This window comes from Arvicanthis niloticus, chromosome 8, assembly GCF_011762505.2.
Source record: "Arvicanthis niloticus isolate mArvNil1 chromosome 8, mArvNil1.pat.X, whole genome shotgun sequence".
Taxonomy (NCBI): domain Eukaryota; kingdom Metazoa; phylum Chordata; class Mammalia; order Rodentia; family Muridae; genus Arvicanthis; species Arvicanthis niloticus.
The window spans coordinates 4,286,743-4,304,338 of record NC_047665.1 but is presented as its reverse complement, the minus strand read 5'-3'; the positions used below and the strand labels follow the sequence as shown (position 1 = coordinate 4,304,338).

Sequence of the window (17,596 nt, the reverse complement as noted above, 5' to 3'; positions counted from 1 at the left end):
TCCTCGCCCACATGCAGAAGCTGAATCAGAGTCTTCTGACTGCAAGAAGGGAATGGCAAGCAGCTGGTCAAAGGAGACAACGTTCTGGACAGAGAAGGAACATGTCCAGAGAGAGATCTATTGCAACCTAGTGGCTACAGTTAATAATACACATTTCAAAATAACTCCACATATTTCAAATGCCACACCACGAAGTGACAGAGGAGAAGACAGATACATTAATTAGCCAGCTTCATTCAACCATTCCATATTGCAGACTTATTTGGTGCTTAAAATGTGCATCTTAATTGCTCTTTGGCATTTCTAACAAAAACTCACCAGTTTGGAGGGGTTGTCCTTTGGAAATCCTTTGACTGGAATTCCAAATACTCTTCTACCATTGATAAAAGCTTTCATTATAAAATTTGTCACTATAAGGAAAATAGTAAGAATTCAATTACATGCATTAAGAGGACAAGAAATCGCACCAAGTTAACAGACAAGAGTAACTTACTTTTCCTTGATAATCCAGCACCAAGATTATGATTCAGATCAAAGGGGTCTGAGTAAAGAAGATAATGAGACAAGTAAGATAACAGAGTAGACACTGCCAGCATTCATCTCATTATCTAGGTACACACAAGAACAGAGTGTCACCTGCTATGCTCATCAGCCAGGGCTATGCATGGCTCAGCAACAGACAAACCGACACATCAGGCAAGATCTCCCCAAAGCATGAGTGAGAAATGGGCACTGTATCATTATTTATGATCTTTATAAAGTTCCTCATATTGTCCAGGTTGCCTACTTCTGGAAAAAGTACTGAGGAAGACTCACTAACCAGCTCATTTAGTGATGTCCATTTTGTGTTCACAGTAGAAGTTGCAAACATAAACAAACCAGGAGTGGCAGTGCATGCCATGCCTATGATCTTAGCACATGGGCAGCAGATGCACAAAGGCAAGGAACTGGAGGCTGGCCTGGGCTGTATAATTGAGTTCCAGGCCAATCTGAGCTATAGAGTGAGTGGCACTGTAATGGTGGATACTGATTATCAAGGGCCAAGGAGCTGGTTCAGCGTGTAAAGCATTTGTTGAACACTTGTCACGACCTGAGCTTGATTCACAAGAACCATTAAGAGCCAGACGCAGTAATCGAACTTACTCTTCAGCATGCTTCTAAACCTAAGTATTATTTTATGGATGATTTCAAACACCATACACATGACTCATGGTCATCACATGAAGATTGCTATCATTTTTTTCCCCTAAAACGGCACTGAAAAAGGCAAAGGGGGAACAAAGATCCTTCTTTTTACAGCCCTCCCTCCATGGGGATGTGAAGGTCCTGCTTGCAGAGAGCACAGCAGGCGTCTGGGAGTGAAGCTAGGCACTATGATTCTGTCAACAAAGCTTCCAGAGGGTAAGCACCAAGCTGGGCAACATGACACTAGATGTCACAGTCAACTGGAGCAGAGACTACCACTCTCTCAGTTCTGCCTCTTTCTTTCCTTCTTCCTTCCTTCCTTTCTTCTTTTCTTTTCTTTCTTTCTTTCTTTCTTTCTTTCTTTCTTTCTTTCTTTCTTTTTCTATTTTTTTTCAAAGTTCACTTAGTATGCTGAGTAACAACAACAGACATGGCGGCAATCTGAGAAACTCCCCTCACTAATCTGTGCTTTGATAGGGGCATCTAGACCACAAGTCCCTACCATACATGTCCCAGGTAATGTTCATGGCACTGAGTCCAGTACTGCCCAAAGTAATGAAATCATCAGCCAGTCCATACATTATCTACATACCAGTGGGTAAGAAAAAACCCTATGAGACTGAAAAGGTATTTTCCCAGCCCCTCCCAGCTCATTTTAAAGCATTTAACCTTCATTTTGTTTCCTTAAAAATTAAATCCCTACCACTTAGAACCAACTAGCTATAAACGTCAGTGGCTCCCGTGGACTGCGACGTGGCTCCTGTGGACTGCTGAGCTCAGGAGGGGACCTGAGCCAAGGGTGCTGGAGTCACACACAGGCTTGGGCACCAGGTCCAGCTAGGAAAGGCCTTTCTCTCTGGTCAGCAGTGAGAAATCAGTACAGACAATTCTTTTCCCAACAGTATGTAAGGGCCTAAAAATTCATTTCTAGTGGCACTTTCCTACCTTTTAGTAAAGTTTCATTTTTAATTTTAGTTTTAAAAAGTTTTAAACTTTCTTATAAAAAATACATAAAAATATCACACTTGAAAATTAACCAGACCCAAGGTTTATAAAACTGGACGACTTCCCAAGCTTCTGGAATAGGCATTCACATCTGGAAGTGTGGAACTGCATGTTAAACTCTACACACTCAGTACTGAGTGCTTTCTACACTTACCCACGACCAAAAAGAAAAAATACACGGCAGAATTAAACTAGAAAACCAACTCACTTCAGGCTTTAACCCCCCACTGTCCTGAAGCTGCCTCACCTCTACTGCTGTGCTCATTTCCTGTGTGGGTCCAACAACAGAGTTTATTCTCAGTGAAAACTCTGGACCCATAAAAGGCCCCTCCTGGAGGTATTAGTCACTTAAAAATAAACTTTTAGGGTGGTGTGGGCCATAGCAGGGCCGCTGTACGCACACACGTGACTGTCTCCAAAGATGTGTTGGGGACGAGCCAGAGGGGCTCACAGTTGGCACTCACTGTGCCCTGCACACCGCCCCCCACACACCAGGCCAGCACCTCACTTCTAAGTGGACTTCTTTGTACCTTCAATAACAATGTATTTTGAGGTCCACTGTTTCTTGAACGTTGTAAGCAGACTTTTCCTTCTGATGCTGATTACATGTTCCTTAAAGTCAAACTCCTCAGTGTAGAAGCGTAGAAGTCCCAACCACAGCTGCCCGACAGATTCTGTATTTTTTCCATACTCTGGCCAACAAGTGGGCTACAGACAGAAGAGAACAAGGATACCACTCAATCACAAAGTGTTAACAGTAGTATGCATGTGCACCTCAGGAGGAAACCTGGACAAATCAGTTGGCTTATATACATAAAACGACTTCGTTTTATGTATATAAGTTTTCTTTCACATTTTAAAGCAGCATTTCCATGAGTGACTTGCAGCAGAGACAACTGAGAATTTTCAGTGACGTGTCCAGCACAGGATGGCAAGAGACTTTGTGAAGAGACTGAGGAACTCTGCGGACCATAGCACTGAACTCAGTACACATGCCACAGGCATGTGACAAGATCAAACAACAAAAATCCATCCCCTTGGAACAGTTACTAACTACCAAGAACCAGCTGACAGTGAGGAAACCCTGGTACAGTGCCTGAAACACATCCAGCTTAGGGACAGGACCAAGTGAAAGGGGACACCTGTGAATGCCAGTCTTCACAGTCACAACAGACAACTATAGCACAGAACAGGATGACTTTTAGCCAAGGACTGGGAAAATCTTTATTTTTAAAATACGCACCAGTTCATTTATTTGATCGAAAAAGTAAATATTCCAGCCATCAACAAGTATTTCTGGTTTCTTTTCACCTTTGTATATCTGAAATTAATTTTAAAAGTATTATTATAGAATGAAAAGTTAAAAGTGTTGACACCAAAATATCCAGGAAAAGTTAAAGATTTCACTACAGAACGACAGCATGACAGCAGAAGCAGAGGCTCAGATCCAGCCCACAACCCCCATAGCACCTACCTCTTGAAGCACGGGGATGACAGGTGGGGACCTCTGCTGCAGGAAGTATAGCACCATAAGCGTGTAAGCGTAGGATGACAGGCTACCCCTGGATGCGTCACCAATGTCACACATCTAGAGGGAGAGAGCACTCTGAAGGGTGTTTCTACTCAGCTTGCAGTCACCCCATCACCACCAATTCATTGAGGAACTAATACAAAAACCACATCTTAAAAATGAAAATATGTCAACAAAAGCAACTAACCCAACCCAAATCTAACTGAACTCAACAAGGAAGTGGACTGTTAATCACAGCAGGAGTATCATGAAAAGTTAACACACTAAGGTCAGGCATTGTGGTGGTGCACGGCTTTAATCCCAGCACTTGGGAGGCAGAGGCAGGAGGATCTCTGAGTTTGAGGCCAGCCTGGTCTATACAGCAATTTCCAGATAAACCACAAGCATCAGTGTACCTACCTTTGTGAACACTTTCATGGTATAGCACAGATATTTCACTCTGGGGTCAATGGCTGAGTATGCAGACAGGAGCCTTGTGTTATGAAGGGCCTATTGAAAGGGAAAACACGCCATGAGGCTCTCGTGTAAATGAGACATGTAAAATGCTGTGACCTGGAAAGGCTCAGACTGCCGTATGATTTAGAGACTGCCTTTCTTTCTGAGATACGCTGTGTTAATCTAAGAGATAATGACACTAACACGTGACTTCTGATTTCTTGAATAAATCTTTGTTCTGAATAGAGAAAAAAAAAGCCATTAAAATAAACAAGCATGCTACTAGGTGTGGTGACATAGGTCTGCCATCCTAGCACTCTGGAGACGGAGGCAGAGGATGAGAAGTTTAAGGGTCATTGTCAGCGTGAGAGGTTCTGTCTCAAAAACCAAGACAGTGAATCCAAATGGAATAAGATAAAATAAAACCAAATAAAATAAAGTAAGAAGTTTTCTTTAAGTGGATGTAAGATTCTCTCCCTTTCACTGTGGCATCATTTGTTCGAAATGCTCCCAGGTCCCACTGGGCCTCGAAGAGGCCAGGTGTGAGGCCAAAAGAAGGGACACAGCACACAAAACAGATTACAGGTTCAAGCCAAGCAGATAACTGCTTTATCTGCTTTTCCTGACTTTATCTGAAGTGAATCTTCACAAGTGCATGAGCTCATACACACACACACACACACACACACACACACACACACACTCACACACTCACATGCATACATACACACACACTCGTGCTCACACACATGCACTCACACACTTTCTCTCACATACACACATATACATCCTCACACCTAAACCACTGAGCTTCCTAGTTATTCGCCAACTTGCTGACTTGATAGGCACTGGGATGGAATGCCAGGCAAACAACCCACGAGGATGTGGGCGGCCACTGAAGTCTCTAGAGCCCCGGACAAGGTATACACCAACCACTCAGACAATTCACAAATTAAACAAGAGCAGAGAGCTGCTTAGCCATTTGGGGATAAAACTGAGCAACCAAAAAGACAGGGATAAGACAGATGAAATGGATGCCTCATTTCCCTTAGCTACTTTTTTGTTTTGTTTTGTTTTTTGTTTTTCAAGACAAGGTTCCTCTGTGTAATAGCCCTGGTTGTCCTGGACTCACTTTGTAGACAGCCTTCAGCTCACAGACATCCACCTGCCTCTGCCTTGCCTCCCAAGTTCTGGGATCAAAGGCGTGCATCACCACGTGTGGTTCGTTTACTTATTTTTAAAGAGACATTCACTCCTCTTTATCTCCTTAAGAAAATGCCTAACAGTGTGTGCTTGTGATCTTGGCATTGGTTTGTGGGGCCGAGGCAGGCAGGGCAGCAGCTCAAGGCCACCATGAGCTGCACAGCAAGTTCATGGCTAACCTTGCAGTATGAAACCGTGTCTCAACCTCATTCTTACCTCCCTCCCCTCCAAAAAGATTGGATGGGAGAAAGAAAGAAAGGATTGAAGGAAACAAGCAAACAAGAAAAAAAGAAAAGGGGATTTTTGGGGATAAAATCTCCAAAACAGGAGATTTATGACATGGCAAGCGAGAGGCAGAGTGGGCTAGGCTAGTCATTGAGACTCTAAAAATCAAAACATCAAAAGACAGGCTGGCCAGGCCCTAGGAAGTCTTACCAGTGTGTTATACAAGCTGATGTCCACCTCCAGACCACTTCTTAGATGGAAGAACTTCACGATGGGCACCTTGGCTGTTGTGATAGGCAGGATGTTCCTCAGCCCTAGGAGGGAAGAAAGAAAAGAGTGCTGAAACAACTTGGGAGAGATGATTCTCACAAGACCTAACTTCAGCAGTCTGCTTGTATTCATTACAGCTAACCAAACAATTGTTACTAAGTAACTAGAAGACACCTGGCAAGGTAGGTATCTGTTATACACATTGATATTTGAGTTATAAGAACCAAGAAGTCCACTGTCCTCCATAAAGCAACTGGTTAATAAGAACCTGCAAGTGTGTACGCAGGGGGTCCGTTTCCACACAGCAGCTACTAGAGCTTGCATACATGAGCTCTCCTACCCTGTCCACCTGACTGACAGCCTGGAGCAGCATCTCAATGCCTGACACAGCAGTCACCACAGAGCTAGAAGCAATGCATGGATGTGACTTTGCAGGTGAGGAGACTGCCTGAGCTACACTCTGAAAGGAACATGCTGAGACAGTGGAAGTGGTGGCCATTCACTAGACAAGGGAAATGGAGCAAAAAGGCCTGAGGGCCCTTCCATGACACTATGTAGGCTGGAGAGTAGACTTGCGGGGGAACAGGAAAGAAACAGAGGAATTATCCTTGAGGAGAAAGAAGCCAGTGAGGGCATAAACACTGGAGAAAGGACCAATGGTAGGCCAGAAACACAGGGATGGAGGCAGGGTGACCCCTCTTGATGAACTGTCATGGTGGCCTCAGACGGAGGAACACATATGTGAATGGGAAGACAGTGCTCTCAGTCCCAGCAGGCCTGCATGTAATGGGGACTTGCAGAAGACCCTTCACAACCAGACTCTCAACTTCACCTTGCATGAGGGAGAACAGAGACCTCAGGTGTTGCTGAGGCACGTGCTTGCTGTGGAACCGGGCCTCAGACTGAAGCCAGGCAGCTTCAACTTCCCTGTGTGCACTGTGACTAGCAGTCATTTGCCTATTCTGCTGACTCCACACATGGCAGTGCTCAAGTCTGGGTGAGATTTAGATAAGAATGGGTAGAGGCAGCAGAAAGGAAACGTACAATAAACCAAAAGCCCAAGTTCACACGGCACAGAATAAGTGGGAACTCTGGAATCCAGAGCCTCTACCAACACTACACTCCTCTTTCCCTTCAGGGAATCTACTATGCTAGATTTCATTTGACACTCATGATACTATCCTTGAAGACCTATTCCTTGCATGTCCCCCTGGTTCCATTTTATTATTCCACAGCCTTCTGTTTATCCACTCCAATAAAAGGAGACACGGGCCTTTTAACTTCTCTGCTGTCTAAATGCATCCTAATTGCATAGCAGGTGTTCAATATCATAGGTGGAAGGACTGCTTCTTAAGGTATTGTCCTTACAAAGTATACACTGAGGATGCTTAGGAAAAAACCAGTATGTCTCAAGTGACCCAGAAAGAGACCCAGAACAAGCAAGAGTGAGTTACAATAAGCATCAAAGCCCAAACCTAAAACCTAAGCACTATCTAATCTAGCAGCTTCAGTTTCTTTGCATAACCTGAAAATCCACATAAAACTTATCTTTAGAGATGGATTCTCGTTTGAGGACAGTACCTTCTCAACATACAAAGTAAACTGTACCACTGTGTGTGTGCACACCCATAAGTGTGTCCACAAGAACAGGTGGCTGAATTGCTCACTGTAATAACTTTGATCTCATTATATAAAAGATTAAGAAATTAATGTTTAAAGAAAGTATATTGTCATGTGTTGTGGCTTACACCTGCAATCCTATGTCCTCAGGAGGCAGAGGCAAGAGTTGTGAGTTCAAGGCCAGCCTGGGCTCACATGAGACCCTATCTCAAAACAACTAGCCACAAACAAACAAACAAACAAACCCATCTAAAGCCAATTAATCAAGGAGCCAACCCACCTGGCAAACAGCCAGCCAGGCATGATGCTGCACATTTATAATCCCAGAACTGGAGGTAGAGGCAGGCAGACAAGATTAGCCTCACTTATATAGTAAGTTTGAGGCTAGCCTGCACTACATGTTTAAGACAGAGCTGAGGTTGTAGTTCAGTGGTAGAGCACTTGCCTCTGATGGACAAGGCCTCAGATTCTATCCCCAGCTACAGAGGGACAAGCAAGCAAACATTCACTTAAACTATTTTGTAAGAGCATTTTAGGTCTGTACATCATTTGCAGGATGTACCCCTTTTAGAGCTGTAAATACTTCAGAAACCACCTAAAACAGTCTTCTCGATTTGTGTAAGAAGAGATCAAGATACATGACTTAAATACCTCACCTGTTTCGAGTTCTCCTGAGACCAATAGCTAGCACCAACACACAGGCAGTACTAGCAAAATCCTCTTATATATCAGACCACAGAACATTTTAATGACACCAATATTGCACATATTTGTAATTAACTCATCATACTTCCTCATTGGCACAGATAAACTCTACGTATATAAAACACTAAAGAAAAAGAAGTATTTTAGAACAGGTATGGACGTACCTGAGTGCTTTCTGAGGACTCGTGCCAGCTCCTCAATAGTTCTTACACAGTCCAGCCCCTGCAGGAAAGGCACAAACAACAGGAGGGAAATCAAGAAGCAAGCTGGGACTGTCGGCACACACCTGTCATCTTAGCTACTCTGGAGGCTGAGCAAGACAGTCACCACTTAAAGGACTGTCCTGGGCTGCAAAGAAAGTTCAAAGCCAGCATGGGTGATCTAGTGAGACTAAGGGAAAGGACTCTAGCTCAGTGCTTGTGTGCTTGGCTAGCCTGTGTGAGGTTCTGGGTCAGACGGAAAACAAAACAGGAAGAGTAAACTGTGCTTACTTCTATTGCCTTCAGAGATAGTGAGATTAACTTCAAATCTTTTGTGTGTGTGTGTGTGTGTGTGTGTGTGTGTGCATGCGCACGTGTGAATGAGTGTGGGCACACGTATCAGGACATGACATGTATGAAAGACAGTATGCATGGATGTCAGAGAACTTTCAGGAATTAGTTTCTTCTTCTACTGTGGGATTCAGCCATTGAACGCCAGTCATCAGGGCTGCACTGAAAGCTCTTTTACCTACTGTGCCATCTCATCAGCCCAACTTCAGATGGTTTTTATTTTTCTTTCAGTTGAGTTGCCATACACACAAAACACCCTAAAGATATGCAAGCCTCTAAACATATCTTAATTGCTTTTGGATGTACAACAAAAGCCAGAATAGGAGCTTCCAGAAAGGTCTCTGAACCAGGAAGACATTCCCTCTCTTTCTATGTCATTCCCTGACTTGGAAGAATACCTAGGTATGGACGTGCAAGCAAAGCTTCTGTGTTTGTCTCATTTATGCTGGCACGTCTACATACAGTTTAACCAACAACTGATGACTTGCTGTGGACAATAATTGAATTCACTTTACTTCCTGGTAGGACTAGCTAAAATTAAAGTCACGTAGCAATTCGGGATGGTATTCATACTTGATGTTTTTGCTGTTTTTCAGACCAAAGTCTTTGTGGGAAGCCCAGGCTGAGCTCAGATTCAAAGCTCTCTTGCCTGACTCCCCCGAACTGTGGGATATAAGCATATACCACTGTGCCGTGGCACGTAAAAGTATGCTTGTCATCCCCACAGCATACAAAACCTACACCCTATTTAGAGTTTTACTTTAGAAATACTGTCACAGGTAGTTTATAAACCACATGAATGAGAGTCATCTTGGAGGAGATATGGTGGATTATTCCTTATGGTGGACCTAATCTCACCCCACACCGTTCACCAAATCCCAGGAGACCCTGGCTGTGGCTACTCTCCTGAAGTCAGGAACACCCTCAGAATGCAGAGTCAGCACAAGCCACGAGAGTCCCTGAGCAGTGGCAGTCACTGGGTCAACAGTCACTGGGTCAACAGCTTCTACACCACCACTGCTTCTGAAAAGTGTTCCGCAGTGACAGGCGTGGCTGGAAGGACGGCCCCCAACTGGCATGCACAAGGCACTGGATCCAGTCTCCAGCACTTTTCAGACTTACTCTGTTATCAAAAAGAAAGCAGCCTCAGAGAAAACATCCAGGACTGGGTGTGGCACTATGCTAATAAACCTGTAAAAATAGCTGTTAAGAGTGTCATGAGGGCATATGCCACAGGCTCAGGACTCAGGCTGAGGCAGGAGGATCAAGAGTTGCAGACGAGTCTGTCTTCAGGGAAAGGGAAACAAATCACACCACCACCACCACAAGTAGGCTCTGAGCTGCATCTCAGCACAAGGCTCCATCCTGCCGTCTCCTGATACACACAATCCAGGCCAGCCAAGACAGAATGTCTCAGAGCAGCACGGAACAGAAATGATTACCTCTGTTTTCTACCAAAGGACACATGTTTTGGTGCTGATAAGACCAAGTTTGTCTCAAATCCAGGTTCTGAACTATAAAGTTAATACTCACCATGTACAAGCAAACCAACATCACAGTTATCTAGGGGGTAGGTGTACTGGTCTAGTGGCCAAGCCAATGGGCACTGGTGAAGGTGGTCTAGTTTCACAAAATCCAGTCCAATCTGTACAACACTGGAAAGCCCCTTTAAAGCTATCTAGTCTCTCTGTGTGGGTGTGTATGTGTGTAAGTGTGTGTGTGTATCGTTGTTGTTTTGGTGAGACAGGCTTTTTCTTTCTATGCAGCCCAGGCTGACCTTGAACTTCTAGCAACCCTCCTTCACGAGGCTCCCAGGAGCTCGGACCACAGGTGTGCACCACCCATGCCCAGCCAGAGCTCTGAACTACTCTTCACACCCCCTCCAAGAGTGTCAGCGCAGGTGCCAGGGGCTGTGCTTCCTGGTGCACTGCATGTGGAATGCCCGGCACATTCCAGATGCCTCGCGGTTCTGCCAGTGAGGACGGCGCTAACCACATGCTCACAGCACATGTGTGTTCACGTGGCAACCGTACCTCAGCAGTCTCATGTCCGTTAATCGTCATACAGACGTCAAGGTCACTCTGTTTGAACCCAAATCCATTTTTGGAGGAGCCAAACAAGCTCAATTTAGTTCCTGTTAGGGACAGATGACAAGTAATAGCTCATTACCTGAGTACATGTAATTATTCTTTATTTAAAAAACGGCCCTCTCATGAATCCAAAATACCAACTGCTAACTATCCTCTCGTAATTGTGGTCTTTAAAATCTTTTATAACAATTATTCACTTATTGATTTCTTGTGTCAGCATGTGTGCGTAAGGTGGTCAGAGGACAACATACACATGCAGGGGTGGGTTTTCCTTCCATCATCTGGGTCCTGGACTCAGGTCACCAGGCTTGGCAGTAAGGTCATTTATCTGTTGAGCCATCTTGCCAGCCTCAATGTCCTTTTAACTACACATTTATTTTTAATGATTCCCTTAGTTTACTTAAATATACAAGCTGTATATGACATGAAAGAATAGTGGATATCACTTTATACCAAAATGCAAGGATGTTTCAAGGAAAACTGTACATCATCTTATGACATTTAATACTGAGCTGTGCTGTCTATGTAGTTTAAAAGATTGGGTTTTACCTGTGTGTGTATGTCTCAATACATGAGTGCGTACACCCAGAGAGCAGCGGTGTCTGCAAGAGTAGTATGCACTCCTACTGCTAAGCCATTTCTCTGCTCCTATAAGTGTGTGTGACTTAACTGCAGTCCCCAGTGAATTCACCTCCTATGTCCTGGGTGACCCCACACCACCATCTTTCTACTGGTAATTAGATGCTGCCAAGTCAATGTGCCTGGAATACATATATCACCTTCCTTTTTCCTACAGAGAGAAAAAAAAATATTTACCTGGAAAGTCCTGTTTTATGAAACTTTCTAGATTTTGCCGGATATGTTCACGAGCCTGATCTTCGACAATAGTTGGAGAAAAATCCTCTGTTTAAAATCAGATAGGTACAACGAGTGAGGAGTGGCTTAAAAATTGGTATTTCTAGAAAAGCTAAAAAAAGTTTTGAGAAAAAGAAAACTTACAAGATTCAAAAAACAGATTTTTATCCTTCTCAACAGATAGTCTTAGCAATAAAAACAAACAAATAACACCTGTCTCAACCCTGTGGGACACGATGTAATCCCAGCACTGGGTGGCAGAGGAGAGCATCACTGTGAGGTCCAAGCCAGTCAGGGACACACAGAACACCCTGCTTCAGAAGAACTGTCACCTCAAGAACGGCCTTGGAATGGGAGCTAACTGGGACAAGGGCTCTAACTTTGGGCTGTCAGAGCCTCTAGAACAGGAGCAGAGGTGTCTAGGGTTATCCTGTTTTTAACTGGAAGCCCAGTTTCCTTCCTTAACATCTGAAAAAGCTTAACAAAACAAAAATGTCAATGGTAGCTAGACATGGTAGTATATGTGTATGATTCTGAATAGTTGGAAGCCTGAGGCAGAGGAGGATTGCTGGGACCCAAGAATTTAATAAGAGAGTGAGACCCTATTAGGAAAAGAGGGAAGGGGGGGGGGATCAGGCTAGGCATGACAGTGCCTGCCTATAATCCCAGTATTCAGGAGGCAAAGGCAGGAGGATAGCAACCTCCATGGCAGCTTCAGGGAGAAAGAGGGAGAGAACCTGCTGGGGTGTAGGGAGCTTCTTAAGAACCAGTCAGGGTGGGGCTCCGAGTACATCCAGACTAAGCAGCAGGAGGCTTCTTCAGAAATAGAAACTGAAACTTCTCTCAGCTCCAGTGCTTCCAAATGGATGTTCCTTAAAGAGCTTGCACGTGGGCTATTCAAAGTATTCTTTCCCTCAAGGTGTAGGCACTGTCATAGGAAAGGGAGCACAAGGAGCCTAAGAGCCCGAGGTCAGGGTGTGTGTATGTCAGGCACAACAGGACGGCTGCACTCCTGCACTCACAGCAGCAGGAAGCTGTCTGCAAGACTCTAGCATGCAGGGGTGAGGAGCCCTCACACCTAACTGAGGAGCTGACAGTGGATGGCCCCCACATCCTGGAATCATTCAGTTAGCGTGAGAAGAGGGAGTGGATGCAGGAGGAGTTGGGAGAGGGGTGGTAAGTACCTACGCTCACAACACGCTGTACACAATTCTCAAAGTACTAACTGTGAGGCTGACAGCGACTGTGATGGAGCATCAGGTGAACACAGAACACTTACTGTAACACTGGATGCAGACTTGATCTAAGATATTTGAGAACTTGGGTGTCAGGGGTGGCAAAGGTTCCAGCTGGATTCTCTTGAAGTCCTCAGGACAGTCCTTCTTTAGGTGACCTTCTCGCTTACACAAGCTGCACACTACTGTGGGAGACTGCAGGGAAATGCGAACCAAAACAGAGTGTGAATCTTTGCTAAATAAAGGGTCTTTAAAAATGATCTACATATACACCTCAATTTATTTATTTATTTATTTATTTATTTATTTATTTATTTTTTAGGGTTTACAAACTTTATTGGCTCAATAATAAACAGCAAAGAAAATGTTAACTATCACACCGGGGGCGTCATGTAGACGTGAAAGCCACCCTTGGAAAGCTACACCCTAATTTAAAGCTACCTGAAGGCCTGATACGGGAAAGCGGGAAAGCAAATCGAACTGTCTGTCACCTATGTACATACATCCCCATTAGTGTCAGGAGGGACAGGGTCACAGGGTACAAAACAGAAATGTATTACACCACGCCGAATGGGAAGCTACTGCTCTAGTTCATAGAGACTGAAACCAGGGCTGGCAATTAGCTCAGCTGGTAAATGGCACTTGGTGCCGAGCCTGGAGACCTCAGTTCAATTCCTGGGACCCACAGGAAGGAAAGAAAAAAGAGAGAGAACCGACTTCCTCAAGTCAGCCTCAGAGTTCCATATCCATGCAAGGACACAATGCCTACTGCTCACACGTGACAGAAAGAAAACTAGAAACAACACCCACTGGAGTTCGTAGAGTCGCAGACCTCAGCCTACCAGCAACTATTACCTTTCCTTTGGTGAAGGTCAGCTTTCTGAATTCATAGAAGAACTCAGCCTGGTCCCCTGGTGAGTTTTCCTCACAGAAGCTTTCTTCTTTAAGAGTTATTCTATTGAGGTCTATGAGCAGAGCCCCACTCAGGTGTCCGCCACACTCTTCTGGATCTTCATCCTTAGCAGGCTCAGCCAAGTCATCTTCAGAGAGAGCGTCCTCCTCACCTGACCCAGTACATCTGCTGTCCCCCTGATGTTCATTAGCAACCCCTTCCTCCTCTTCTGTAAGGTTAATGCTGAGCCTGGGCTCTTCCTCTTCCTCCTCCTCCTCCTCCTCCTCATCTTCTTCCTCATCAAAGTGCACGGCTGCTGATGTGTGGCCCTGGACCAACGGGGAAAAGCAATTCAGAGCTTCCTCTAGTTCATCGGTGCCTTCTGTGCTTTCTTCATTGATATCAGCCTTGTCATCAAAAGAGGCACAGCTGGCACACTCCTCAGCTCCAGGGTTCCGGAGCCCTACTAACTCCAGAGTGTTGTCTGCCTGGAGACCGCACAGGCCGCCACAGTTCTGGAGTTCTGGGTGCTTGCTGCTGCTTAAACCTTGATCATCAGTGCTATAAGGATGCTTGGTCTTCCTTCTGGCGTTCTTGTTGTCACTTTCTGCTTCTTGACGCTCTGCTGTGACATCCTCAAAACCCTCACAACTGACCTCTGCCTGGACACAGCCCGAGCTTTCCTGGTGGACTGGCATGTGCACACCTCCGCTCTTCTCCGTTGCTGGGCTTCCCAACCCCTCAGCCGTGTTGTTAGGAGTAAGCGGCTCTGCCCTGCAGGCACCTGAGGGGTAAACACCAGGATCTCGAGCCACAGCCGCATTTGCCGCATTTCCAAGTTTATCGGTATTTGTTGCTTGGAGCTCTGCGCCACCATTTTTTGCTTCTTTGTAAGGGTCCGAAACACAGGTGATTGGGCTAGAAAGCTTTGTGAGGTTGGGTTTTGTAACTTTATGTGGAAGAGCGAAATATTTATACGTTGTCCTCAAACAATGAAGTATATACTCAAACACAGGTTGGTTATTCAGGGTCCTTGCCACATTTCTTTTAACAGAATAGGGGTCTGTAACAAAAAGAGAGAGAGAAAAGAAAGCCACCACTTCATCCACTTGTGTTTCACCATGCTTAAACTAGACTTTCCAGGATAAAGCAGGTAGCAACAACAGTAGAGTGGACCATGCAGCTTACATGCTTTAAACACTTTACGAAACAACCCGGGGGGGTGGGGTGGGAGTGGGGGCAGCAGTTAAGAGCTGAAAGCAATGCTTCTGAGTCTCAGGGAACTGATGCCCCTTCCCTAGCTGCTCAGTGACTGGAGGTAGGAAAGATGTCAGTGTGGCTCTGGAGCCGTGGGGAACTTAGGAGTTTCCGACAGGCTTTGTGGCTGAGTGCTCTGTACCTCACTCAGCCGGCCCTGCAGTGTGGCAAGCTTACCTCCACTCTTCCGCCCTGGGAGGCCCCATCACTGAAGTGGCTGGCCTGAGTTTCAGGGGCGAGAGGGAGGCACCAGGAGGAGACACCACTTCTCTCAATCTTTTCTCCTCCCCTAGAACTCCAGCAGGTTAGGCAATTGGCCAGAAGAGCTGAGCCAGAGAAACTGCAGGGGAGGGTTTAAAAATGTGAGATTCCCCATGACTGCACACAGAATTTATGCAAAAAGAAAAAAAATCTTATGCAACATAAAACTTGAAAAAAAAAATCAAGCAAAACTGAGATTTCCATGTAGGAATTTTGCTGTTGTTCTTAAGTTAAAGGAGGAGAGCTAAGATTTCTAGAAGGTTCCAACCTCCTGACTTTGCAAAGCTGAGAGGAACTCATCTATTCAATGACACCACAGGGCCACCAGTACCTGACAGCTGACTCTGCAAAGTGACAGCTTTCACTACAAAGTGTTTTCTATGAGGAAATTACTGCTTTCTTCTTTGAAAATAGGTCTGTTCCCTCCACTGGAGTCAACCAACCCTAAGAACAGCATTTTCACAAGAAAAAGTATTTCATTTATCTTTGCAAAACTAAAGCTCAACAGGGATTCCTGAGATAATAGAATCTCAAAACACAAGAGTGAGGACGGTAGAAGAGGGAGTAAGGACCCACAGGCCACAGGGAAGCTGGGAGAGCAGCTTACACAGAGGGGCTCGGGGCCGTAGCCAGTCACTTGATAACTAAGACCCTGTGCTTTGGGGTGAGTAAGCCCGCTGTCCCTCACCCCAGTGCACTGCATGCAAGAGGCCAGTGTCTATTTTACCTTCAGACCAGGCCTACCTCTGCTAGGAACTGTAAGAGAACGTGATGAAGATGGGTTGTTAGAGTGGTAGGACATCAGAGAAATCCAACATTATTACCTTCAATCGCGATGCGCTTTTTGGGCCAGTCCTTGGATTCCCGTGATATCAACTCTTTGACACGAATACTGATCACTAAATCAGCCAGATTAAACTCTAAAGCATAGAACCGCAGCAGTTCCACCCAGAGCTGCCCGACTGGCACTGAAGGCTGATGTTTTATATTAAATGTCAATGGCACCTATGAATGACAAGGAACACACAGGTTAACTCATACACTAGCACAGCCTGAGAAGTTAGAGATCAGTCAAACCTACATGAAAAATATGAAGTCTTTGGAAAACTGTGAGCTTGACAATCCACCTAGATAATCTAATTGTAGGTTCTATTTGGTCAGGGGTGAACATTACTGCACTGCACCCTGGGATTTGAGCATGTTAACACTCAAGCCATTATCCTAGGAATTTCACCATAGGAGAGGACAGAACTGGTGTCATGTAGCCAGACAGCACAGCTAACTGTGGAGTCTCAGCAGGTGGAGAGGCCCCTGCAAAGGCTGCTGCTGTGCTCAGGAAGACCTGAGGTGTTGCTGCTGCTGGAGGCATCTTCACAGGTGTGGCTATCCAGAGACCAGTAGCTAAGGCAAGGGGGAGAAAGAGACCCACTGTCACTGCCCCAACACACTACACCTGCCAAGTGGCACTGAATTCTAAAGTCAAATATTTGGTATCATAAATTGACACTAGTTTGTCAATCACAGACTTTTGACAAGTTCCAGCAACAACATATGTGACATAATGAAAGTACATAGGACTTAAGACAGTGGGAACAGAGGGAAAGGTCCCCTGTGACTTAGTCAGCTCACAGCTCTTTGGTACTCTCTGCAACTTAGTTTCTCCTCTACGATCAGCAGCATGGACAGGACAACGGCTGTGTGACAAGCGTAGTTTAAGATTCACACTGTGCCAGGTACTAGCTGTGATGAGCCTGTTCATGGTCTATAACATGTCTGGGACTTGGATTCCTCACCTGGAAATGGGGATAACAGTACCCACCTCATAGGGCTGTTGGGAAGACTGAGTGAGGGAGTGTCTGTAAAGTGCTTAGCACAGTGCCTGGCAGACAGTGTTCAAAAAATGGTCGCTATCATTATCTGCAGAGTAGGGATGATACACCTATAACACAGGACAGTGATGAGCATTAAATCAGAAGCAAGGGAAAGCAGCTGGCAGATGTGGTTGCTCTCTGCCCTTTTTCTCAGGTACTATCTTTTGAAGAAATGCAAACATCACTGAAATGCAACGTGACACCTGTAAGATGCTTTAGAGGTCACTTGGCTCAACTCCCAAGTGCTCCAAGGAGAAACTGCTGGTCTGAGCATGTACTCGGAGGTGCCAGGGCTCAGCAGGAAGAGGACGAGAGCTTAGCTGCACCACTCGGATGTCAGGCATGTCCTAGAGGAGCTTCGCCTCTCCAAGTAACACTCTCGAAGTACAGCACTAAACGGACGCA

General features: G+C 45.2%; 1 protein-coding gene across 9 annotated transcripts in view; it reads right to left on the bottom strand.

The window, feature by feature from the left end:
* The window catches only part of Tut7 (terminal uridylyl transferase 7), a 52,922-nt gene that overhangs the window by 13,618 nt on the left and 21,708 nt on the right, over positions 1-17,596 (bottom strand). For all 9 annotated transcript variants that reach the window (XM_034509737.2, XM_034509732.2, XM_034509736.2 and 6 more), the window contains exons 12-24: positions 16,145-16,325; positions 13,766-14,865; positions 12,955-13,105; positions 11,637-11,723; positions 10,764-10,864; positions 8,344-8,401; positions 5,795-5,898; positions 4,121-4,210; positions 3,665-3,778; positions 3,434-3,511; positions 2,721-2,898; positions 494-541; positions 319-410 (exon numbers count right to left, since the gene is read on the bottom strand). In XM_034509737.2, the coding sequence (XP_034365628.1) occupies positions 319-410; positions 494-541; positions 2,721-2,898; positions 3,434-3,511; positions 3,665-3,778; positions 4,121-4,210; positions 5,795-5,898; positions 8,344-8,401; positions 10,764-10,864; positions 11,637-11,723; positions 12,955-13,105; positions 13,766-14,865; positions 16,145-16,325 (2,382 nt within the window). The remainder of the gene's footprint in view (positions 1-318; positions 411-493; positions 542-2,720; positions 2,899-3,433; positions 3,512-3,664; positions 3,779-4,120; positions 4,211-5,794; positions 5,899-8,343; positions 8,402-10,763; positions 10,865-11,636; positions 11,724-12,954; positions 13,106-13,765; positions 14,866-16,144; positions 16,326-17,596) is intronic.